The following is a 24433-nucleotide window of genomic DNA, read 5'->3' as shown; positions in this document are numbered from 1 at the left end:
CTTGACAAACAAGTCCAAGAATGTAGGCAAAAAGCACTAAGAATACAGAAGTTGTAAAAAGGTATAAAAGGGGTTTAAAAGAAAAGGCAAAAAATCATCATGGCATCAGAATCACCCAGAATCTTTGCAGATAAAATGCAGTAACTGAAATTAACTTCTTTATTATCGCAGCTTAGAAATGACAGAGGATCTTATACCTACTTCTAACTGAACATCACATTCAAACAATTATGAGCTGTAGTAAAAGTTTTTAGCTGCGGATATCAATGTGAATGTAATTCCATGTCCCCTTATGAGTGCTGACGAATCACCCTAAAACTGTGTTTTTAAATCCTCGTTACCACTTCATTCAAACTGAACTCTTAGCTTAAATGATGCCCTGTCATACATACCTTTGGATTAGTTTGGTTAACAGCTACTGCAAGCAAAAGTCCATCTCCTGCAAATGCACATAGCAGAGCTCCCCTTGACTTTACAGACACACACTGAGGAACCAAGTTAACAAGAGAACAAGTCTGCTGTACCCACTGGATCTGGTATGGCAAAGAACTGAATACCAACAAAAAGACAACAAAACCAAGTGGTCACTCCATTTTGCAGAAAGGGATTATTCCTATATAGTAAAAAATCATGCAATACAAAATCATATAAAGCATGAGCTATAAAAAAAAAACCCCACCTGTTTTTCTTCATATGCTTTACGAATGAAAAAAAAAATTTGTATTTACTCAAGTTTAAAAATTTTATCTGAGCACTAAGAATTATTTTTATGGGATGGGAATTTGGACTGTAAGTCTAGAACATGCAAATCTATATAGATCAATGACACATAATTGAGGCACTTGCACTCTAGCCAGGAAGAGCTTCCTCAGACCTTGTAATACCATCCACCCCAGGAATACTCAGAATTTGAAAATCAACACTATGCGGCTCTGAACAAAAATCTGTGGATGACCCATTACTGAAAGTGTTAAAGGACATGTTGGATTATGCTTCCAGCAACCTGATCTAGTGGAAGGTATTCCTGCCCATGGCAGGGAGGTTAGGCTATGTGACCTTTACAGGTCCCTTTCAATCCAAACCATTCTGTGATCTTAAAAAGATTCAGAACATGACAGAAAATACAATTCTGTCCAGAAGCATGCCGTCCAACTGACAGGAAAAAAAAATAATATGAAAAAATTAATTAAAAAACAGCAAGCAATGAAACTAAGCCTAAGTTGGCATAAGAAAATATTAGTAAAATGTCTTAGAAATGTGGTTACAATTTCAGGCTGCAACTACTATGATGTGAATGGATGGATGGACAGATAGACAAACAGACAGACATTTCTGCACTGAGTATTTTATGCTCTATTTCATTTTTTACTTTACCAGAAAGGAATTACCATGCCCTTGATAAACTGAAGATTAGGTCAAGGAGGACATCATTAGTAAGTCAGTATAAAAAGAACATCATATAACAAAAGCAGTTGTACCACATCATGTGTAGGACAAAATTTTAGCAAATTATTCAAGTAACACCTGCAGAGGACATATCCATTTAAACTCATAGATATATATGTCACCCAGCAAGAGGAACGGACTACACATATACTCAAGATTATTACTCAATTGCATTTTTAACTGGTTGTATCAGTATAACTGTGTCAGTACTTGGTCCCAACCCAGATAAAGACACACTATTCTCATCAAGCAAAAGAAATGGAAAGGGCAACAGAAAACCAATAAAATACACAAATCTGCATAATAAAGAAGAGGAAGAGGTAGTCAGGGCATTCATGGCTGTATAAGAAATATAAGAAAATATAAAATAAGCAATATAAGAAAAAACAAGAAAAATACATTCTATTATCATAATGCAAAAAACTATGACACTAAAACACATGTGCGTGCCAACAGGCATATGTATACATAGCTACCCACATAGAATGAAGAATACACACATTTTTATCTGGGTGTAAGCTGATAATGAAGTATGGAATATGTAAATAAATGCTGTTATATTAACACATTTTACAGGGGACATGTAAAGGACAGGGGAGAATGGCTTTAAAATCACAGAGGGCATCCTAAAAACATACATATGTGAACATAAGTAGGTGCTTATAACCATAGGCTAACTGGACATCCATGTAAATGTGTTCAGTTGCATCTCTGAATCCCAACTATAAAAAATAATTAAAATGTTCCTGAAGCTGTTGTAACTTCAGATATCTTTGAACTTACCTAACATTTTTAAAGGCACTTTCATGCCATCGAAGAATCAAAAATGTGAGCACCAAACAATCACCAGAGTAAAACACAAAAGCAGATAAACAGCAATCACCTAGTACCTGTAAAAAAAGAGAAAACAATCAAAACAATCCCAAAAAGCTCATCGCACACAAACTTCTCTTTAATTATCCATGTATTTAGATCAATAGCTATTTCAATTCAGATTAAGTAATACAATGTTGTCATTCAGAAATGTAAAGGCTGCCAAGAATATAAATAGGCCAGACACTCTGATCTGATCCAGTATAGCTGTTCTTATGTTGTCATTAAATGTAACATGAACCAAATTATTAAGCCTACGCAAAATGCCGAAGAAGCAGACATGGCTTTCAAAATTCACTGAAGCTTTTGTTGCTCTAATTTAACTAAGAAATAAAATGATTGCTTTACGGTTTATTTCTTACCTCATTTTGTATGAAAGCAGCGTGCACTCCAGTTTCTTTTTCTTCAGTAGAAGGCAATATGACTGATTCATCAGGTAAAATTTGTGTCCAACGCCCAGAAGAATTTTTACAAGAGGCTGTATTTTTGTGTTCTGTGCTCTCCCAAAGAAAGACACATGCTGTAGGAGTAGTTAATAGTACCTTTCTGCCATCTCCAGATACATACAAGTACAACTTCATTGAACACTCTGGAGGGAAAAAATAACAACAAACACAACAATGTGCCAGAACAGTTTTTGTTCCGTCATTAGACATAGAATTAAAAAGAATAGAAGAAGCAAATTTTACTTCCCGTCTATGACAAGAAATCCAAGCTGCCATGTTAAGCATCTTAAATTTCCAGCTTCACCACTGATAGCAGACCTTGGGCAGCAGTAATGTCAGATGGATGCTCATCTCTATGCATCCTATGAAGTATCTTTCCCACAACACTCAGCCATTAGAGATGTTTCCTGAGATTGTCTAAGGGCTCTACTATGGATTCCTTTTAGCTCTTAAGTGTACTACTGATCTTCCCTGAAATTACAGAATTTCTTCTGCAACACTTAACTTTACAAGCTGGTATCAGTGACGCTATCCAATACAAGGCAGTATTTGATAATTAAGTTTGCAAATATGTGTCTTGACTTTATTCTCTCCAGCTAGCATTTGTCATAAAAGCCCACCTAGAGAACAGGCTTCAAATTATCCATATACTGTTTCCATCAAATGTATATCTGCTCTAAAATATTGATAACCTAGTCAGGAATGCTTTTTTACAATAAAAAATTAACCATTAAAAAAATACACTTACAGTATTTGAAAATGAACTATTTACAGGGATTAATAAATGAAAAATCTGTATCACCCAAATAACAAAGGACATTTGCCAAAGTTTATCTAGCATACAAATCATACAAATGCAAAACAATATGATAACATAGTTTTTACCCACGTAATAGCTTTTAAAGAATGGAAAACAAGTTTCCCTCTATTCCATTTTTTTACAGGATTAATTGAAAAGAAACCTACCTTCTGCTGCTGCTACTACTTTCTTGGACTCTTCGATTGCTGGCACAATTTTCAAGTAGTCCCGATCTTTATTCCAAAGAAAAAGCTCTCCTGTTGTAAGTATTCCTGCCAACCAAGCAGCTGTGTTCATTGGGGAAGAGAAGTTTTGAAGGATATTACTGTGAAGTACTTAAAATTACTTCTCTTCCATCTTAGCCACAGTTTTAGAGCTAACAGTGAACTGGCAGATCCTTTAGATATCTGCCTTTCCAGACTCTTACAAATACAAATAAAATGACCTCAGTTTATAATACATAAGCTATTATACTTAACCATTTCCTGATGTTGTTAAGACAACCACATTTTTCAACAATGACTGCAGCGAAGGGATTTTCTTCTTCGTCTTCCCTGAAGCCAGGTTAATTTCATTTATACGTTTACCATCTAGAAGAAAAACAGCCTCTTTTTCCTATTGAAAGAATTAAAGAGCATTTAATTTTTTCAAAATGCTGTTTTCTCCACAAGCTTTAAAAATAATGCTGAGATAAAAAAATGTTAGGGGAAAAATACAGTAAGAGCAGCAATTGCCATATTAACTTCATTCTTTGGTATGTTTGCCTTACAGTACATCATATCTACCATGGACCTATACTGATGATGAACTTGATTCACAGGTTTCAAACGACCAAACAATTTTACAGTTATTATTAAAAAGTTATTCCAAGTACCTCAACTAAAGTACCTGCTAAAAAATGACAAAAATTGGACATTAGCTATCTTGTCTTACAGTGTTTAATTGAGTGAGATAGCTGCCAGTGATTTCAACAGAAAAAAAAAAAAAAACAGCCTTAAATTCAAACTTTCCTGAATTCAAATCATAGAAGCAAAAAAATTAGTCTCATTTTATCGAAGTCTAAGAAAGAATGTCTTTCAACAGATGCAGGATGCAATGGGGAAAACCAAATTGTTCTCATTTCCCATAATGTACTGTAAAAAAGGTTATGAAAACTAGAACCATCAAAGCAACAATCTCATCTAAGGTGTGGGTCTTTGGGGTAGGAAAAAAAAAAGGCTCTGCAATGTTTCCCTGAGAAATTTTGAATCTCCAGCCTCATATCAATAAGATAAAAATCGTTTATTTTGATAACCCTTAAGATGCACTCAAATCACTTCTTGAGGTTGTTTTTACACCCTCCTAAAGCAAGTGGAAGTGCAAAGTATTATACAATTAAAACTCTTTGCAGAATTTTATATAACGAGTTCATTGCACTTACCTGTCCAACCCATGATATGCGAGGCCATGGTTTTCTTTGCTTGATACACGTAGAGATGAGCACATCTAGCTTAACCTCCATTCTTACTAAACTTCTAGGTAACCATTACACAAAAAAGCAAATAGTGGTTTTTTCACACATTTACAGAGAAACTGAGAAAGAAAAAAAAATAGACCGAAAGTTTTTGTTATCTGGGGGCAGGCGCAGAGGAGAGGAATTCAGACGCAAAGTCCTGACTATCTCTAGCAGCTTCCTGCTAAACACAAAGAGAACTGATGCTTATCCGTACCTCCAAACTATATTTTCGTCCGTGCAGCTCAGCGGCGATGTGCTGCTCAGCCGTGCGGGTTATCACACGCTTGCTCAGAAGCAGTTAAGAGAGAGAAGACGCAAGTACATTGCTAAGAACTCCAAAAACGCACAAGACGAGGAAAACGGCCGGCGAGATCAGGAACTCCAGGGGCAGGGGCGCCGGCCTGGCGCGGGGCCAGCCGCTCGGCTCAGAGCGGGGAGCGAGGGGCGGCACAGGCTTCCCCCGCCGCCGAGCGCCATTCTCGGCAACCCGCGCTGCCTGTGCCCGGCTCAGGGCGGAGACGGCCCTGTGCCGGACTCCTCCCCCGGGGCACGAGCAGCGGGACGTGCTGCGCACCCAGACCGCTGCTGGCTCGCCAGAGCCGGGGCGCCGAGGGAACCCGGCCCCGCCGCCCCGCGCTCCCCCCGCGCTGTGGCAGCCGCCGGGCCGGCGCAGGGCGCAGCCGCAGCCCCGCCCCGCGGGTCCCGGCGGGAGGGGAGGGCCTTCCTGTGCCGCCCCGGGCGGGCTCAGCGCAAGGCGCCCGGCTAGCCCCGCGCCTCTGAACGCGCCGGCTTGGCAAGACGGGTGGGAGTCTCGCTGGCAGCCCAGAAAGCTGCCCGTACCCTCGGCTGTATTCAAAGCAGCGTGGCCAGAAGACGGAGGGGATTCGACCTCTCTGCTCTGCTCTGGTGAGACGCCACCTGGAGCGCTGCATCCAGCTCTGGAGTCCCAGCACAGGGAGGGCATTGAACCAGTTGGAAAGGGTCCAGAGGAGCGCATCGATGAACAGAAGTAGGAGGACCTCTCCTATGAAGACAGGCTGAGAGAGCTGGGCTTGTTCAACCTGAAAAAGTTCTGCAGAAACTTCATTGAGGCAAATCGGTCCTTAACGGGAGCTTGTGAAAAAGACGAAAATTGGGCTTTTTGCAAGGGTGTGTAGGACAAAGGGGAACAGTTTTAAACTAAAAGAGAAAATATTTACATTAGATGTTAGGAAGAAACTTACTTTGAGGGTGGGGAGGCGCTGGCACAGGCCACCCAGAGGAGTTGAAGATGCCCCATCCCTGGAAACACTGAAGGCCAGGTTGGATGGGGCTCTGAGCATCCTGGTCTACTTGAAGGTGTCCCTGCCTACGGCAGGGGGGTTTGAGCTATTTGATCTCTAAAATCCCTTCCAGCTCAGACCATTTGAGGGTTCTATGAAGTCTCGTGTGTCAAGAAAACTGACTATGGAGACTTGATGAACACCACTCCTTCAGTGGGGAAAGCCAGACACCATGGATTGCCTGTGGCAATGGCCCACAGGCAACAGGGCACACTGCTGTGGCTCCATGGGGGAGAATTTACATCAATATCAGTATTTGGGTATGAGGGGCATGAGAAACAGTAGGAAACACAGCTGATCAGCATTCTCTATACAATACAAGAATTACTGGAATTTAGGTGTTCCTGGTTTCAGCTGAGATAAAGTTAACATACTTCCCGGTAGCTGGTACGGTGCTATGTTTTTGATTTAGCAGAACAATGTTGATAACATACTGATGTTTCAGTTGTTGCACCATAGTACTTACTCTATATAAAGGACTTTGCAGTGTCCTGTGCTCTGCCACCGAGCAGGTACACAAGAAGCCGGGAGGGAGCATGACCAGGAGGGCTGACATGAACTGGCCAAGTGGATTTTCCAGACCCTGGAACATCATGCTCAGTATATAACCCAGGGCATTGGGTGGAAGGAACCAATCACTGCTCAGGGACAGGCTGGGCACCAGTCAATCCATGATGAGCAATTGCATTATGTATATACTTGTGTATCTTACTCATCTCTTTTTGTTGTCTTCCTTTTTGTTACTATTACTTTTCTTTTTTTTCAGTTATTAAACTGTTATGTCAACCTATAAGTTTCACCTTTTTTCCCCAAGTCCCCCTATCCTACGGAAGAGGGTATGGGAGTGAGCAAGTGGCTGTGTGATACCTGCGAGAGGGATTAAACCATGACAAGATGAAATACAAGTAGGGTGAGTAGTCACTATATTTCATCACCTTGAAGAAATGCCCTTGATACCCTTAAAGCAGCTATTCTTCGAAACTGGCCCTTGTTCCTACCTTCGGCCACCTTTCCCTAATCAGTCTTGATTGAAAGTTACAGAAGAAAAAAAAAAAAGTAATGATACACTGATAATATTGTTAATGTTTCACATAATGTTTCACATTCATGTTGGTCTGTAACTTCCCTGTAATTATCATCCTTTATTTCATCTACTGCATTAACCTACCACTTCCCTTTGATCCCAGTTTTCCATGTAGGTCCAAATTTAAATTGGGAAACAGAACCTATCCTCCATCTGAGAGTACAGTAAGTGTTATGAAAATAAAAGGTTATGTTTATACTGCAATTACCTGCTGTCATCTGAAAAATATCAGAGGTAACTTGTGATACACTTTGAAATACTCCTACTTTGATAAAGTGGTGTTGCCAGAGGCATCTTTATCCCATTAACTGGAGAAAAAAACCAGAAGAGCCGAACCTCAAGTCTGTGATTTGTGACTGTTCCAAACTTTTCAGTTATTTCTCCAGATCTGAAAATAGAAATCTGTTTGGTAATCTACATGGATTACAGAATGTGGCTGAACACAACATATTTTTATGCAAATATTGGAATTTAGTTAAATACATCAGTCAAGACTTTGGACATTATTTGTATGAAAAGAACTGCACTAACAAGGGTAAATGCATGACATCCTCGGTATGAAACATAGGTACTAGCAGAAGATAACTTCTATTATCTACAGATGGCATATTTTATATGGAAAGATGCAAATATTTTTCCCAGGACACACAGTACTACTTCTATTTAAATACTATATAAAAAAGCTAATTCTAATATTTCACCAATTTTTTGATCTAACAAGGTAAAAAGGAGCTGTATTTTAATTTTTATATTACTTCACTGAGTGCATTTTCTGTCTTAAATCACCAGAATGTTTTTGGCTATTCACAGAGAAAGAAATATACTTTAAGCAAAATTTTAGAGCAATCATATTTCATAATAAAGGTACTGTAGAGGACTCAGCATGTGTGAGGCAGCAGAAATGATGCTCTCATTCTCCAACACTTTTCATTCCCCTTGTTTGGACAAAGACCGTTTGGTAGTGGTCCCATGTCCTCTAGAGGCACTGGGAGGAGCAGAGTGGAGCAGTGGAAGCATGCTGGGCCCATAACCTAGAGGTTGATGGATTAAAACCATCCTCTTCTAATGGATTTGTCTCCCATAGAGTACAAGACCTAGCAATCCCCAGGAGCAAGAAATTGGGCAAGGGAGGCAAGGGACCAGCATGGCAGAATAGGGAACTGCTAGTCAGACTAAGGGGAAAGAAATGCACAGATAATGGAAACTAGGACAGGGAACCTGGGAAGAGTATAGAGAAAGGTTAGTTATGTAGGGATGAGGTGAGGAAGGCCTAGGAGAAGCTGGAACTGAACCTGGCAAGGGACATAAGGAATAACTGGAAGGGCTTCTACAGTTATGTGAACTAGAAAATGATGGTCAAAGAAGGCGTAACATCTTGATAAACGATGGAAAACTGTTAACAGATGAGGAGAAAGCTGAGGTACTCAACAACTTTTTTGCCTCAGTCTTCAATGAAAACCTCTCTGCCCACACCTCTTGAGTCGATGAACAGCAGGATGGGGACTGGGGGAGCAAAGTGCTTCCCACTGCAAGAGATCAGGTTCATGACCACCTGACGAACCTGAATGTATGTAAGTCTATAGGACCCGGTGAGATGCCTCCTAGAGTCCTGAGGGAACTGTCTGATGTAGTTCGCAAGCCACTCTCCATGATATTTGAAAAGTCATGGTGGTCAAGTGAAGTCGCAGGTGACTGAGGAAAATGTATCCATCTGTAGAAAGGGAAGAATGACGCTGGGAACTACTAATGTGTCAGCTGTCCCTCTGTGCCTGGGAAGATCACGGAACAGATTTTCTTAGAAACTGTGCTGAGGCACTTGGAGAACAGAGAGGTGATTTGGGGTAGCCTGCACAGCTTCACCAAGGGTTAGTCCTACCTGACCAACCCAGTAACCTTCATGATGGAGTGACTCCAATAGTGGACAAACAAAGGGCTCCAGATGTAATCTGTCTGGGCTTCTGTAAAGCCTTTCACATGGTCCCCCACACATCCTTCTCTCTAAATTTGAAAGACATCTGTTTAGTAGGTAAGGAATTGGTTTGACAGTCACATCTAGAGGATAGTGGTCAACTGAGGGACATCAGTGACAAGTGGTCCCCCTCAGGGGTCCAAGGTATTGGGACCACTGTTATTTAACATCTTCATTAATGACAAAGGAATCGAATGCACCATCAGCAAGTCTGCAGATGAGGAGTGGGCCCATGGGAATCTCATGAGGCATAATAAGACCAAGCGCTGGTGCTGCTCTTGGGTTGGGGCAACGCCTGCAATCAACCCAGGCTGGGGATGAACAGATCAGAGCAGCCCTCCCCAGAAGGACTTGGGGGTGCTGTGGGTGAGAGGCTGGACATGCCCCGGCCATGGCACTCACAGCCCAGAGAGCCAAACGTGTCCTGGGCTGCACCCAGAGCCCCATAAGCAGCAGGGGAAGGAGGGGATTCTAAGTGTGTATACAATTTGGTGTTTGTGTGCATGTAATAAAAGTAGACAGAAGTCACTTCTTGACTTCTTTATTTGATTTTAACAGATACAACATATTAAGACAGAATAGGGAAAATAATTTGCTTTTCCCCATTATTTGAAACAAAGAAAAAGAAAATATTTTTGAAATATTCTTTATCCCCAAGGCAAAGATCACACAATGTATTTTATTTCAACAGTATAAAAAAAAGCTTTCTGTTGTTAAAAAACCTAGTAGTAGTAAAAGAAACTCCATTTGTCACATTTACATTCTACAATTTGTAGATACTTTTAGAATAGCATGAATACAGGCCACACATTCAATAACCGTGGCAGGAGAAAACTTTCTCAGGACTTTTTTTCTGAGGATTTGTTCGTTCATAATTCAGTGCTGACATCTGAACCTTTATTTCAGTTTATGTTACCTGCTCTAATGATTCTGTTCTTGTATTAGTCATTCAGTGAAGCCGTTCTAACTTGGCCTGTAGAGATTTAAAATTCCCAATAGTAGTCTGCACCATTAGCGTGGGGCTCATAGACTGAAGTTCAACCAGGTAGCAACTAACAGCATCCAAGCAAACATTTGTGAATCGTCGCCTGCAAAGAGAACAAAGAATAACAACAAGCTCCTTTTTAATCCCATATCTTAGAATTCATCTGAACTAGAACATGAGCATTCTTTGAGTTGTAATGGAATAGCGTATCAGTAAGATATCTGTCAGCTACTTTTAAGTATTTTACTATTTATTAGAGAAATTTATCTTTGAAATCTAATGCCTGTGACTAATGCATAATGGGAAAATAAATGACCCACTACTATTTATCTGATGTTAAATATAAACTATAAAGCATGATACAGTTCATAGCAATGTGAAATATTTAGATAGTACCGTAGATATTATTACAGTCATGTTTAAGTTACTAATTTAGATAGCAATTTCAATGTCTTAAATTATAATAAAATCTCAATTTATGTAACATCTAAGTACGTATTAAAATCAGACAACATTCACTTAAGTTCTAACATAGTATTTAAATCAGCCAACCATAGAAGACCAATAAAGTGATAAAAGACAGAAATAAACAGTATGTGAACAGGGGATATTTATATGTATGTTTTTCGGAAGAATCAGAAACATCTATGTTTAGAAGAGTTATCAAGACTTTGCCTAGTTTTGCTTATTATTATTGAGATAAGATAGCTCTGAATGAAGTTCGTATAGTCTATTTGAACAAAAAATTATCAAAACTAGAGATGACATGCAGGCAACTTTTTCAAGTACTTAGCTATCTTTTTTTGCTAGAAATTTTTTCTATTATAACTAAATTTCTTCCCAATGTGAACTAAGCTGAATTTTAGTCTTGGAGACTGATTCATCATCAGCCTCTTATAAACAACCGGGGAAGATCCATCCCAATGTTTAGTCTTCTCTTTTCCAGAGTAACTCAGAGCTTCTAGAATTTGTACATGAACCAGTTCACAGTTTCAATCACAAAATGCCCAGTTGTCATTTTCCCCCGCTTCTACACATTGCCTCAGATTTGTCTGAACTAATCCTTAAAGTCTGTTGCCAAAATTTACAAAATAATCCTCTCAGTTCCTATGTATCTTCAGTGATGTGAAGAAAATTGCCTTTGTGGAAGTAGTTTATAAGGGAGAATTCTACAATTTTATATAAAATGGTTTTGAATAATGAGTGTTAGTCACCACTGCTAGGAATAAAATATTAAATTCACCCAAAAGAAAAGAAGAAAAGCTTTGGGAATTGCTGGAGTGAAGTATTTAGAATATTTTATGTTTCACTATTCATTATGATATAGCTATTCTTTTACCTCATAGGTACTCTGCTGGGATCCTGTACATATCCTGATAGTAATACATGAATACACTCTAGGAGGTGCAAAGGCTTTTTCATTCTATTCCAATATGGATCCTAAAAAAAACCAAACCAAACCAAAACAACCCAAAATATTAAGGACACAAATATTAAGGAGACAAGACAAAAAAAAGTGTGTGGTGTGTACACAAATTGCCAGCTGCAGCACTTATTTATTTATTGTATAAAAAATGTAAGATAAATGGGAGTTCTACCTTAATCTATATTTAACTCTGCACTTAAATATTATTTTCAATTACATACAAAAACATACTTAAATTTAACTCAATTTTCTATTACCACACAAGTCGAATCTCTTTATTTATTGCATCAATGATCAGACAAGATGCAGTAATACAACCGATTTTAATCATTATTAGGAAACAAATAATATTAATATATTCAATATATGCTGTTCCTTCTGCAACGTAAGAATTCTAATCCTATTTCATCCTAAACTAGCTCTAGGTGAACTAAAAGAATTAACAAATTTCCTCATCATGCTCTAGGACTGAAATGAATTAAATCAACACATTTTATTCACAGCGGGAAAAGACAGCTTTTTAAGAGTATTTGAACAAAGAAAGTAAAGCCTTGGATGTATATTTTGTTACATCCTTCCTTATATTATTTCATGTTTCCAACTAAAGAGTGACCTTGATAAAGTTGAAACCATAATTTTTATTTGTGCTATTTTCCTTACCCGTGCCTTAAACAGCTGGTCATATACTTCAAGCAGCCTTGGCAATGGCACTCCAATTTCTTGCATGGTGTATGTTACAAAACCTACATCCCAGTTCAAAGTGCAGACCTGTTGCTCTAGAAACTGCACTAGGAAATCTGGAGGACAAAAGTGAGGGAATATTTAGATTCCAACTTGTTACTGGGACTGTAGGAAAAAAAGGCATTTAAAAGTTGTTTACTATCAGCAGTGCATGGCAGGGATTAGTAACACTTAGTACTTTGTTACAGTTTTGCCATGCAACTATGCAACTAACTATCCATTAACTTTTGTTTCTACACAAAAACACATACTATCACTACATTTGCGAGAATGGCCAGCAAAACGACTAGAGCTTAAGTGCCTGTAACAATTAACAGTGTATTGTTCAGCACTAAATGTTCATCTTTAATGCCGTTGCACAATATTTTAGTATTATAAAAAAAGATTTACCGCTGAACAATAAATATTCCAGGTTTTTATATAATACCATGTTGTCAAAACATATGAGCATCAAAAAAACCAGAAACTCTTAAAATGGTCCAGAAATCTCCTGAATTGTTTTCAGGATCTACCCTCTAGATGGCAGACAGTTTATACAGAATTCCAAGAGACAGCAAATAAATGTGGTTGCTTAAAATCTTAAATGCATAAATACATATTTTGTACTTTGTGCTTTGAATTCACTTTACTACTTTCTAAAATGGGATCTGCACAGTCATCCAAAAGTAACTGCTGCTGCCACCTAAACTTCATTTATTTCCCATTTCTTTTGAGATTAAAAAATGAAAAATGCTTCTTAGTTTAAAACTTTTTAAAGAGGCTAAAAAAACAAGCTGAAACCTGTCCATCAAACCCATATGCTTATTTACTATGCAAGCTAACAACTTGCCTAAAGGAAAGTAGCGAGGTGTGCCAGCATAGATCTTTCCAAGCAATGCCAGCTTCAGACAAAGTGCTTGCATTCTGTCAGTGGGGCTCAGAGATACACTGTCACTCAACTCTGGAAGTGAAAAGAAAACAGAGAGAACGTCAGGAAAAGTTCCACATTTACACAGAACGACACCAAGGCACCTAAATTTATAAATAATACATGAAAATCTTACACTGTTGTCAATGAAAAATCAGCACATGGAAGTGAAAATACAACCATTTCTGGTGTGTTTGCATGTACATTCGTAAGTTTTTATGCTTCTGTCAAGTTCCATGCAAATCTACTTAAAAAGCCACAACCAAACAAAACCACACTCCAGAACTCCTCAAGAAATCCACTACCACACAGCTTTCCCTTAGATCTCTATCAAGGTTGCTTACGCAACGGCAAACTCGAACCCAAAAACCAAAGGGGGAAAAAAAAATCCAAAACAACAGGAACAGAGAATGAATTACTAACTCACGGTAAAGGATAAGAGAGATCATCACAACTGCTAGTCCATTAAGACCTACCTTTTTCAATGATTTCTTGCCAGAGAGTTTGCACCAAGATAGGATCAGAATGACCTGCACAATGTATAATTGCAAGCTTACACTCCGAGAGCTTAAAAGGGTCAGCAAATTCTCCATACAGCTGAAAGAAAAATTACCAAGCTTTACCTTTCATGTAGGATCAAATTAGATTTTAAAAATCAGTTGTTCCTTATTTTGTGTGATAGACGGACTAGTAAAGATGCAACTTAAGTAACTGTTGTCAATTACTAAATTTTTTTTTTGCTACATTTAGTTTCACTTCTTAGATGCAACCCTACATTTTATATGAATTTAAAATTAAAACTTAATTTTCCAACAATTTTTTCAACAAATGAAGAAAGCTAAGAGACTTAATAATGAAAACATGTGAAAGAAATTAAAGTACTGAAGACTGAAAGACTATTAAAGTACAGAAAATGACAGTCCAGGGTAACAGACATTCTGAGACCAGGGATGATAAACTGCCTATTTATTACTCTTCCTAGTAAGGATAGAATCATTCTTTGCAAAACACCTTTTCCTCCCAAAATTTGATAAACTGGACTTTAACACAAGGAAATTTCAATCACCTTGGTTATATCCATCAACTCAGCATCAAGCTGAGAGATTGCATCTTGTACTGAAGAATGATGCGAATACTGCCGCTGTAATGTTTCTTGTATTTGAAGCTGGATCCTGGCAACCTTGTTTAAGAGGAAAATACAGTATTTCAAGATTGAATTAATTTAATCAAAGTTTAAGAACACACCCAGAATTAACTTTACCGTATTTAAATGTAGAAATCTTGCTGCCTTACACCATTAGGTCTATTTTCAACTGGCTAAATTTGCCATGTCAGGAGGAAAGCACAGAAATCCATTTATACAGAACTGGTAATAAAACCATTATGTGCCAATGAGACAAAGTGAAATAATGTATTTACAGTATAACTTAGATCAGTATTTTTTCTTACTTCCATTTTCTCTTCTAGTTCATGTAGGAATTCACCATCTGCAGCTATAGAGGATATGGCAGTGGAACTTTTGGCACTCAGAATAGCACGTGCAATGTATTCAAGACGCTGCTGAAGAGAAATTTCTGTGCTACAAAACAAATATTCAAAATAAAATGAATACTTAATATAATTATTTGAGGGTTAGTTATATTCTAGCTAGACTCTGGGAAGTAGTACGTGCCTTTTCCAGATTTTCATTCAGGACGCGATCCAACTGTGTAACCCCATCTTTGCTGCAAGCTCAGTACTAGTGTACTTCTCAAAGAACTGACCACTTAATATATGGTAATTACAGGAAATACATTGCAATGTAATATATAATACTTAAGTAAACATTATCTTTTTTTTCAAATAATTGCCTAAATTTAAAGATAGCACATTCTATAAATTTTTTTTTTTTTTTAGAAAACCTCTTTGAACATTGACCTTTTCTTAAAATACTTACACATAATGTTTTGGTTTTAGTTTTTCCAGTTTTTCCCTAATTACCTCAATACAGATGCAATAGATCACACATAATCCATACCTATGGAGGTCAGCCAATTTAGCCAAGACTCTAGCAGCATTACTAAAATTTCTGTTCTTTTCAAAGTATCTCCAGAGTAAATCCATATAGCGGACTTTGTTTTGGTCAATCTTGGTCATCCGCACCAGGTAGGGTTCCAAAAAGGGGGCAGTAACCTGCAGACATCAGAAAGAAAACAGTTATACTCTTGCTCTTCCCTGTTTTTTGAAGCATTATTACAATTACCTCTCCCATTTAACTGTGTATAGATGAGCTCACCTGTAACAGCTTGTCCGCCAAGTCGGCTTGTATCAACCAGTTGTAAAGTGCAATACTGAAGAGTTCATCTGTGGAACGCTGAGCCAGCTTTAGCATTTGTTCAAACTAAGGGAAGAAAAGGCCAGAGCTGCTATTCCAGAAGTGGTTACATAACTTTAAGATGTGAATTACCATGTGACAATACTTAGGTTCATGTTATTCACATGTCATCATTTCTATGGATGCTCTAGATACGGAGGCCAATTCATGACAAATCTTCACTTTGCTAAACTATTCCATAATTCTATTAAAATGATAAATTCTAGACCCCTTCAAATCACACTGTTCTCTGGAGTGCAGTCATGACTTTCTTGTGAGTTTCTTACATGGTGTCCAGCTTCTTCATTGCTTAGCATGTTGGGGTCAGAGGACAGCACTGGAGGACCTGGCTTTTTGGGTACACTGGGAGACTGAGGAGCAGCTTTACTTTGATTCACTAACTCTTGAAGGGTGTCAGTGATACACTTGTAGCTGTTCAATCTGTAAACAGAGCAAAAGAAAATAAAAGCCCCGTAATTTTCATTCAACTGTCTATGAAGTAGTTTTCTCAAGTGTTGTTATTGTATGACTTTGTAGACAGTTACTAAAATTTAAAAAGGTTGCAGATTATTGTCAGCTAGTTGTCACAACCTAGTTTGTTCTCATTCATCTTTCTAAGAAGTATTTCTGTGCTGTTCTGATCACAATGTTTTATGCATCTATCACTTTTTGTTTCAGATTAAGATGCTGCCATAGTAATCATAATCAAGGGGAGCATGCTGGGCAACAATATTTATATTGTGTCCCTTATAATAAAATGCTTGTTTATTATTACCCTGCATACCTTCCCTAAAAGAGCTACTCTTCCAGTCACTTGAAATAAAGCACCCCATATAATGATCATAAATTATCCTGGAAACTTGCCTTTCTTGAAAAGCTTGGAGTCCAACAACATCTTCTTCTGGTTCTCCATTTTTATAGAAATGAAGGCCAAGACCTTGGGGATCTTTCTTTTCAGCAGCTGTAAGAGAGAGCTCTACTACTCCCTCATAGAAACGCACTAGGAAAAATCAAAACAAATATCACTGTTCATTATTGTATTAAATCCACAACAAAACGGTAAGTGACATCAAACACTTCTCATTTTAGCAAGAAAGAAAAAAAACCCCACTCTTCACTCTGGTCTGTGTCATATAAAGTTTACACCTATTCCTACCCTGTGAGACTTACATGTAAATTTGAGGTTAGATACTAAGTTACATCAGAATGTCCTGCACAATGTATAATACTGTACAGAGGCCCATTTCTTAACAGTTATATAATTTAAATGTAGACGTAACTGATATACTAGCTTCTACTGCACTAAATTGGATTCAGAACGACCTTTCAAACAGTGTATTATGTATAAAAGTAACCTGAAACCGTCTGCTTACATAGAACCCAATAATTTTCCTAAAAATATTTTAACCAGATATATGAAACAAATAGACTCTGCAATATGAAGTAAGTGCACGGGAATATTTTAATATAGAAATGGATTTTTTGGTTGGTTTGTGAAACCTTGAAAGGCTTTAAAAAAGAAGAACAGTCTGGCACATTTTAATAGTTAGAGTTATTAACTAACCGTTTATGGTAAAAAACCATAAAAACCAAGTTGAAAATTAGTAAACAAAACAAACAGAAAACATGGCATGAAAGGATACCACAGAAATTATTTAACATGTTCAGTGACTGGCTCTTACCCTGCCTGTACTGTGCACAAACATTAGCAAGGTCTACTTGATTGCTGATCTTCTGGTACTCTTTCAGTGACTCCCTCAGCATCTTCTCTTTTTCCATTTTGCTTTGAGCTTGTCGAGACCTCTGAAGAAGTTCATTTGCCTAAAGACAAATGATGGAAAAATGGAAATTATTCACACGAGCACATCATGCACAGATCATGGATGCTGTGAGTGAATTATTATTCCAAACTTCAAAGCTGAAACAGTAGAAACACCACCCTCTCAAAAGCAGTCTCTGGTCACTAAGTTTCCAGCAGAAAGGCTACGATAGCATTAGTGAGAAGGGCTGAAGACTTAACAACTGGTTTCTCATTCTCTCCTCACCAGTTACTTGTTTCAAATTTATTTGAAAACCTTCAAAGACCTAAGTTCTTAAACACAATTCTCTCTCACAAATTCCAGTAAACCATGCCACGGACAAAAACCAAGATACTATTGTAAGAGACGGTCTGAAGATCCCTCATCTGCCTCACGATCATCACCGAGGACAGAGACTGAACACAGCAGTCCTGGCCTGGCTGAGGTGGAGTGTCTGCCAAGTGTTGCTTACGGGTGTGCCCGCTGGGAACTGGTACGCATTCCTGAGGAAAATTAGTGCAGGTCACAATGGACTGCGCCGTTCTTGCTCCCCAGGCAGGAAGGACTGCGCTGAAGCGGAAAGGAATGACCTGTCCTGTACACCTGTCTTGTACATCTGTCCTGTACCTGTTTCCCAAAGCAATGGGCCCCATAACAATGGCTGTAGATTTCCCCACCTCTTGGCCAGTTGCCCCTCGCTTCTGAAAAGGACTATAAAGGGACTTCCTGAAATAACTGAGCCCGAGATCTCCCCACGGAAAGAAGATGGATCTATTGGCGGAAGACCACAAGGACTTTGTCTCATCTGTTGGTAGCTATTGCCCCCTCTTTTTCCCCCCCTCTCTACTTTGTTTTTCTTTATCTCTCTCTCTTTCTCTCTTCTATTGCATTACTGTGTTGTGAGCACTTAATAAAGGTGCACTGTTTGATTAAGACCTAAATCTCGTGTCCTTTTACACTCTGAGATCGATAAATGAACCATCACGACCCCCACTTGCATTAGCGGATCGTGACAACTATGCTGAGGAAAGACTGGAATAAGAAAACATTTTAGCAACATAAAGAAGACAGGTAGACATCAGATTGGAGTTAAGACACTATGAACGTTACAAATAACTGCAAATGCTTCAAACAAATTTCATGTAATGTTCAGCATTAATCAACTAAAAGACAAAAATATGCCCACAACTTGACTTCATTATTTCTTCTGCTTCTGAAACTACTTGAGCATAATAATGACTCATAAGCTGCCCAACGTACCTCATTTGAGCATGTTTTTAAGCTGTGTTTTGCTGCTGTACAATCTGGAAGCACACTTACCTTTGAACACACAGCATCATCAGTGCTATAAAGAAGAGGACAGATATCTTGCAAATGGGCAATGATTCCATCCACAGCAGCATTATCTCTGATGTAACAGTTTATAAGAGATGCAATGAGTGCTCCAGTCAACTCTCTGTCTCTAATCACCAAGTCTTTAAAAGCGGTAATCTTTAGTTGTTCTTGAAGTTCCTGAAGATGAGACAGAATTTCATTTGTTTACCAAATCTTTTACTTGACCCTGTTTAGGAATGTCAGAATGTTCCAGCAGCAAAGTGAACTGTTTCTAATAATTAAAAACATACAACATTTCAACGACTACAATGTAAAGCATAGAAATACACTATTTAAAATACACATTTTACAGCAAAATAAAATTAATAAAGCAAGGGCTACTGCTGAAGGCACTAGATCCCTGGGTGCCTAAGGACACTGAAAACTCTTAACAGACTTCCTCTGCCATCTTCACTACGTGTCACCTCTGTTTCAGATCTCTGATAGTAAGAATGGAATTAGCAGTTCCTTTTACTTCACAGGGCACTGTCAGAATGCACACCCTATGAGTCTGTCCAAGCTTTTAATAATGGGAACAATCTGACTACTGTCATAGATGAAAAAAATGACAGATTCAATAAAAGCAGGAGTTTGAAAAGTTCAAGGTGTGCACTCTTTATGCTTTTTAAAATTGAATTAAAGGTTTCTGATTTTTAAAAATTTATTATGAATATGTGAGCACACAGTTGCCAGTGGTATCTATGTAGTGTCTACAGATGATACTAACAGCATGATAATACAACTACAAAAACTCTTAATCTACTGAAGACAAAGGAAAATATTTTACTTGTTAAACAGTTAGTTATCTCTTTGTCCAACATAAAATAATAGTTGCCTAAGTCTCCCCAACGCAAGAGCCCGAAGAGCAACAGCTTCTGTACCTCTGTAAGGTTTTAAAATTGTTCTTTTTGTGAACAAAGAATACAACTTCTCAAATAATCCTATTGAGTTCTAGGGGAGAATGCCTAGTATTCAAATTAATAGCTTTTTTCAAAGGTTGGGTACAAATTTGACATTAGCAAAGGGTGCACAGCAGTAGCACCCGTAGTTCTACAAGTTGCCTTCTTCACAAACCAGGAGGCTGAAAGAACTGGGATCATTTAGCCTGGAGGCTGAGGGAAGTACGTGGGATCTTACTAATATTTTTGGGAAAGTGTAATGAATGCAGAGTCAGGTTTTTCTCAGTGGTAACCAGTAACAGGACACTGCACAATGGTCAAAAACTGAAGCAAAGGAAATTACACCTGAATGGAAGAGAAATTTTTCTTACTCTAGAGGTGGTTCAACACTGGAACAGGTTGCTCAGAGACACCAAAGAGTTTTCATCTTTGGAGATATTAAAATCCTTACTGGACACAGTCCGGTGCAATCTGCTCTAGCTGACCCTGCTTTGAGAGTCAATTAGATTATTCACCCCACTGCAGAGGGGACAGATGATCTCCAATGGTTCCTTCCAGGCTCAAGTATTCTGTGGTAAATTCTGGAACCCCACTTACACAGAAGAGGAAGGACGCTATTACCATATTGTTCTCCATCTTTCATCAACACTAAGGCAAAGAGTGAATACCACTTGGCTGGAAAATATTGGTCTATTCATTTCAGCACATTTTGCAGAATGTGCTTAAGGTAAAAAACCAGTAATTTATAAAATCAGATTCAGTATTAACTATCAATAAAACTAAAACAATTTGTTAGTGACACTTCCAATTTCATAAAATTGACTGATTATGTCAATACTACGTATCAGTCTCTTAAACATTTGTAACCTGAATAAAAATTTACAAATAATCATCCTTTGGGAATACTTACATAGCAAAAGAAATTCAGGTGATAAGTACAAACAAATTAAAATTGTATCCAGATCCAGACCTTACCTTCTGAAGCTCACCTACAGCAACACTGAATTGGTGCTCACATAGCAACTTCCATAAAGCCAGTGCCTGGCAGGTTTTGCGAACAAGCTGCTGGATGCCTTGAAGCGAGTTCTTCTCAGTTAGCTGTGCCTCAGCTGAAAAAGCAGAGATTGCCAGCACATAACTGTTCTACGTATTTCAAATAAGCATGTAAGTTTTTGAGGTTTTTCAGTAACAACCTCCTTAAATTTCTGGTTTGTTTTTTTTTTTCCTTTTCCATTCTTGATTAATGCTGTCTAGCTCTCTTGGGAGATAACCACCATGTCAACTCTGCCCCAAAACAAATATAATCTGTTAACATTTAATTCAAACTATGCAACAAAGGAGTCAGACGCTCTGAAAAAGAAGTATGGTTTCCTGTGAATGCACTAGATTTACATATCAGCCTTAAATTTTTACTTTTTTTTCAAAAATAGCTATCATAAATGTATTTCTGACCTGTATTTACTTGTAGAGAGAACAATTACGGTAACAACTGTGGTCAATACTGTCTACACTATTCCAAAAACTACAATATTTAAATCTGGTAGGATGTATTCTATTAACTGAAAGGATAATGTGTTCATACTTGTAACTTGGTGGAACGTAATTGCAACAATTTATGTGTGTACTTTTGAGTGCTTACACTTCACAGATGAGGTAACAATAATTACATTGTGTCATTTAGCAACCCAAAAGGATTTATGAACTTAGTAACAAATAAAAATAAAGAATAAAATTATTAAAGGTCAACCAAATCCTACATAGTGACTTACATAAAACTTTTACATCTGCACTATTAAAAATCCAGGATTATACTAACATGGACCACAAACATCCTTAATTCCATACATGCAGCTGCAACACTTCCCAGCTTGCCTGCAAGTGCTGGGGAAAAGCTGCACTATAAGAGAACAAGAATTCAAATGGGCTTTGTGACAGACGTCATATTTCTAAACAAAATTTTGTAGACATTTCAATGACTGTACCTTTGAAAATCTGCACTACAGTAATTTTTTTAATAGGAATTGTGCTCACTTGTCTCACAAAACAACTGCTTGACAAATGCTATCCTGTAAATATAAACAGGTGTGCAGCTACTAAATACTGTGAGGAGATTAAACAACCTTATCCATAATGGAGAACATTAGGAAGGAAAAAACAGAGACAAGTGTGCAAAAAAATGGCATAACGTAAAATTTGTGTAGAAAAAAGGCCTTTTTATTCAGAGGCTTTCATAAGAAAAGTGAGAAAGGCAACATCCAAATGCATCATTCCCTGATACTTTCTGTTCAAAAATTATTACGTACCATGATATTTCCTTTGGAGTTCTTGCTGGACTTGCTGAGAACTTCCACCATCAGGCCGCATAAAACCCAGGAGCCTCTGCTGTAGATTGGCTGGTGTGCTGAAACTGCAAATTAAGAAAAACCCCAACAAACGCTAATGTGATTACAAAAACTGAATCTTTTAATGATGAATCTAACAAACTAATTTTAGCATCTGAATGTTGAAGCTGGAGATCATACAAACACTTCAACTTTACAAACACATATGGTAGTTTTTCAAAAGCTGGACATTAAATTCCACATGTAAATTTACCACAGTTAATATACCTTGGGTTTCCAAGTGCTCCTACTGTAGCAAACTGTGAATTTCTATCCAGAAATTCTTGTAAACCTTTTAGTTCTTGTAGCACACATTCCAGCATACGGGATGGAACACTGCTTTCTATCTGCAAAAGAAAGCAAACTTCTTTACAGAAAGCTGGGTTTTCCCACTTCTTTTTCCAAAAAATTTCCATTTTAAGCTAATGTCACTGAAAAGACAAATAAGAGGGTACAACAAATAAATTGTGTGTTAGTAACAAATCTCTAGAACACAACACGATTATACCACATTCATTGAGGAGGCACACACGTGAAGAGGCAGGAGTCCTCTGAAGATACACTGTATTCAAGATGCCCCTCTGATAACTAAATCAGCTATGCTTTACTACTTCCAACTCTAAACTAGAACAAGGATTGAGCACTGCCAAAACACAGAGTATAACTGCCGAAGTCTTCCAGAGTCTCCCAGTTACCTTAGGAGGTAGGAGGAGAAAAGCTCATGTAGCAGTAAATTTGCAGTGCTCAAATTACTCAGATCAGGATTTTACCAACAGCCACAGCCAGAAATTTTATTTTGATCATGGACAAAAAGTGAAACAGCAAGATGTTAGGAAAATGATGGAAATTTTTTTGTGTCTTTCCATAACTGCAGTGACTATCCCAAACCACTAAAGCATTTTATTTTTAGGGTTTGTCTGGAGGGCATATGCAGAAACCCTAAGTGAGTATTAAGGAAGTGCTATCTAGTAAACGTGGAGAAAACTGGCCATTGCCAATTAAAAGCAGAGATTAAATTAGTTTGGTTTCTTAGAAAGTAACATTAGAAAGAATACCTTAAAAAGACAACTAATGCTCAGTTAAGAGCTCAGCACTTATGAAAACAATGACATGACAAATGATGGGTTTTGTACCTAACAGTTTATAACTGGGCATGGAAGTTAAAAAGGACCTCAGAAGTTTAAAAGGACTTAAGACAAATACTAAAAGAAACTTTTAAGAAGACAGAATAATCTTTTACATACTGCAACAACTTCTCGATTGCCACTTTTGAAAACTCGCTCCACGACTATACTGCCATCCCAAATATTTCTGAAAAACAAAACAGTTTGTGTTAAAAGCCAAGTCATTTAAGCAAGTATTTTTGCAAGTTTTCTATGTATAATTTCTTAAAAAAGAATTATTAAAACTTTGAAGTTAAAAGTCTAAAATAAGGATTAATTTTGATGAAAACTATTAATATTTGATGAAAACTATTTTGATTGAAAAATATTCAAAAAAGTAGCCATTATATAATTATGAATGACACAGATATAAGTAATTAATAAAATTCCAGATTTTAAAACTTTGATTAAATTAAATTTGACACTTTCAAATACTATAGATGAATATGATTCCCTGGAAATAAGAGTGTAAACAAATTAGTGTAGTAACAAAAATTTCTTTCCCAGTCAGCATGCAGAGAGATCACCAACATATGCAGAGTTCTGTTCTTGCTTGGTTTGTTTAGGGCTCAGCATCCAAGGTAACAGAATCTTTAGTGCTGCTTCATTGCTCTGACTTGAGCATTCTGATTAAAGATTCTTAATAGAAGTTATTTAAAGCCAAGACTTTGATCTTGTAAGTCCTTCTGCATTTTTGTTTCATCCTTCCGTAGGAGTTTAAAACACACATAGGTTTGAAAAATAAAACTTCAGTTTTCAGAGTTGTGTTTATGCACTCGATTGCAGGCTCAGTATCTAAGCAACTCTCCAGCCCTAAGCATTCAGTGAATGTATTATTACTAAAAGAGCTGCAAAGACAATGTATTATATAGACAGGTATTTAATAAATACAACATTAAAATTTACTAATTTCCAATTTAAATGCTATTAATATAGAATGTACCCAAGCATTAGTGCAAAGAAAAACTACA

General features: G+C 37.6%; 2 protein-coding genes across 11 annotated transcripts in view; both read right to left on the bottom strand.

Moving 5' to 3' along the window:
• Positions 1 to 5711, bottom strand: part of CPLANE1 (ciliogenesis and planar polarity effector 1) — a 60247-nt gene extending 54536 nt beyond the window's left edge. For 6 of the 9 annotated variants that reach the window (XM_032095540.1, XM_032095547.1, XM_032095541.1 and 3 more), the window contains exons 1-7: positions 5274 to 5710; positions 4985 to 5136; positions 4044 to 4179; positions 3732 to 3851; positions 2682 to 2908; positions 2230 to 2336; positions 393 to 549 (exon numbers count right to left, since the gene is read on the bottom strand). In XM_032095540.1, coding sequence (XP_031951431.1) covers positions 393 to 549; positions 2230 to 2336; positions 2682 to 2908; positions 3732 to 3851; positions 4044 to 4179; positions 4985 to 5065 — 828 coding nt within the window. In that variant the 5' untranslated portion in view covers positions 5066 to 5136; positions 5274 to 5710. Of the gene's footprint in view, positions 1 to 392; positions 550 to 2229; positions 2337 to 2681; positions 2909 to 3731; positions 3852 to 4043; positions 4180 to 4984; positions 5137 to 5273 lie in introns of all 9 variants that reach the window. The other 3 variants (XM_032095543.1, XM_032095548.1, XM_032095549.1) reach the window with 1 other exon arrangement.
• Positions 5712 to 9959: 4248 nt separating this feature from the next.
• NUP155 (nucleoporin 155) overlaps positions 9960 to 24433 on the bottom strand; it is a 29556-nt gene continuing 15082 nt past the window's right edge. For both annotated transcript variants that reach the window (XM_032097523.1, XM_032097524.1), the window contains 17 exons: positions 23544 to 23610; positions 22528 to 22646; positions 22222 to 22325; positions 20894 to 21027; positions 18966 to 19157; positions 17529 to 17667; positions 16711 to 16846; positions 16134 to 16287; positions 15769 to 15873; positions 15511 to 15665; positions 14943 to 15072; positions 14560 to 14673; positions 13970 to 14090; positions 13416 to 13526; positions 12506 to 12642; positions 11759 to 11859; positions 9960 to 10522 (listed from right to left, as the gene is read on the bottom strand). In XM_032097523.1, coding sequence (XP_031953414.1) covers positions 10384 to 10522; positions 11759 to 11859; positions 12506 to 12642; positions 13416 to 13526; positions 13970 to 14090; positions 14560 to 14673; positions 14943 to 15072; positions 15511 to 15665; positions 15769 to 15873; positions 16134 to 16287; positions 16711 to 16846; positions 17529 to 17667; positions 18966 to 19157; positions 20894 to 21027; positions 22222 to 22325; positions 22528 to 22646; positions 23544 to 23610 — 2158 coding nt within the window. In that variant the 3' untranslated portion in view covers positions 9960 to 10383. The remainder of the gene's footprint in view (positions 10523 to 11758; positions 11860 to 12505; positions 12643 to 13415; positions 13527 to 13969; positions 14091 to 14559; positions 14674 to 14942; positions 15073 to 15510; positions 15666 to 15768; positions 15874 to 16133; positions 16288 to 16710; positions 16847 to 17528; positions 17668 to 18965; positions 19158 to 20893; positions 21028 to 22221; positions 22326 to 22527; positions 22647 to 23543; positions 23611 to 24433) is intronic.

Source organism: Corvus moneduloides, chromosome Z (genome assembly GCF_009650955.1).
Source record: "Corvus moneduloides isolate bCorMon1 chromosome Z, bCorMon1.pri, whole genome shotgun sequence".
Lineage (NCBI taxonomy): Eukaryota > Metazoa > Chordata > Aves > Passeriformes > Corvidae > Corvus > Corvus moneduloides.
This window is presented reverse-complemented; position numbering and strand designations above follow the sequence as displayed.